The sequence below is a fragment of the Branchiostoma floridae genome, chromosome 12 (genome assembly GCF_000003815.2).
Source record: "Branchiostoma floridae strain S238N-H82 chromosome 12, Bfl_VNyyK, whole genome shotgun sequence".
Classification (NCBI taxonomy): domain Eukaryota; kingdom Metazoa; phylum Chordata; class Leptocardii; order Amphioxiformes; family Branchiostomatidae; genus Branchiostoma; species Branchiostoma floridae.
The window spans coordinates 10,878,685-10,880,160 of record NC_049990.1 but is presented as its reverse complement, the minus strand read 5'-3'; the positions used below and the strand labels follow the sequence as shown (position 1 = coordinate 10,880,160).

At 42.8% G+C, this 1,476-nt stretch overlaps 2 protein-coding genes across 2 annotated transcripts in view; both read left to right on the top strand.

Annotated features, from left to right (window-relative positions):
• The window catches only part of LOC118428173 (regulator of nonsense transcripts 3B-like), a 22,781-nt gene that overhangs the window by 8,751 nt on the left and 12,554 nt on the right, over positions 1 to 1,476 (top strand). The window lies entirely within an intron of this gene.
• LOC118428174 overlaps positions 899 to 1,476 on the top strand; it is a 3,813-nt gene continuing 3,235 nt past the window's right edge. Inside the window, exon 1 of the mRNA XM_035838167.1 lies at positions 899 to 1,184. Coding sequence (XP_035694060.1) covers positions 974 to 1,184 — 211 coding nt within the window. The 5' untranslated portion in view covers positions 899 to 973. The remainder of the gene's footprint in view (positions 1,185 to 1,476) is intronic.

Below are 1,476 nucleotides of genomic sequence, written 5' to 3'. Positions count from 1 at the left end.
ATACATTTCTTATTGCGCTACCTGTAAGTGTGTCATTCAAATTGACACAGTTTGTCTCCTGAACGCTTTTTCCGCTATGAGTTAGCTATGTACAGTTCTTATTGCGCTATCTGCAAGTGTGTCATTCAAATTGACACAGTTTGTCTTCTGAACACGTTTTGCGCTATTACATGTAGCTACATAACGTTATAGTTCTTACTGTTCTGTAAGTCTGTCATTCAAATTGGCACAGTTTCTCTTCTGAACACGTTTTTCGCTATTAGTTAGCTATATACACTTAATGCAGCGCACAACGGTCCTTTAGATGTGTCATTCAAATTGACACAGTTTGTCTTCTGAATACGTTTTCCGCTACAAGTTAGCTATATAACGTTACAATTCTTACGGCGCTATTTTTTGTGTCATTCAAATTGGCACAGTTTCTCTTCTGAACATGTTTTTCGCTATTAATTAGCTATATACTGTTCTAATCTTAGTTAATCCCTCAGTCAGGCGCGAGCAATGTATCTAATATCTTCAACAGTTAACAGTCAGTCACTCAGATGCAAAAAGCCTTCGTTGGGTAACGTTACCTACAGTTCACTTTACCCACGACGCAACCTATTGAAATAACACCTTACAGATCATAGTGCTGTCTTATACTTCAAAGACATTTCAATATTACTTCGTAACATGATAAAACGCTGACAGCACCATCAAAAGTACTTGTGTACACTACCGAGTGAGGTCCCGAGTGACTGCCGCAACGGTATAGTGTGACCCGGAAACAGTTGAACCTCGCCCACTAAGCGGACACTCCGAAACCCCCATACGGTGCGTATTTCGGCTTGAAAACAATGGCGAAACCATACGAGCGATCGCGCTGACGTCACGGTTACGTCACGTGACGTCATGGTAGGCAAAAAGCTGCTGGTGGGCGAGAAGGGCGGGCTGAACCCTCCTCGCCCACCAGTTGCGCGCGGGAAACGCAAACATGCCGACCAGTTGTTGTGCGCTGAATTGTACTAACCGGAAGGATAAAGGCAGTAGAAAGAAGTTTTTTAGAATCCCTGCGGAACCAGGACGAAGGGCTGCATGGCTTAGAGCCTTAAAAAGGTCAGATTTTGAGCAGGGAAAGAAAAACCCGACCGCGGCGTGGACACCACGAGGCCACGAGAGAGTGTGCAGCGACCATTTCATCTCAGGTTTGTGATCTATATGTTTTATATTTTGTTGTTGTCCCCCTTGCATAAATACATTTTTCGTGATGTAATAGTGTACTTTTCGTTACACATCTGCGGAAAGCTTAAGTAAGTTTTGTCGCTGATTCATGCCATATCAAGGATAGTGAATATTAATGTCACATGTATCAAAGTTTTACAGCGCGTCCACGTGGGAGGGGGGGGTCTGACTTATAAATAGTGGTAAAGTATCTGGGATGGACGTATACATATATAGTATACCAGAAAGTATACGTACATCACTTAACTGATTGAC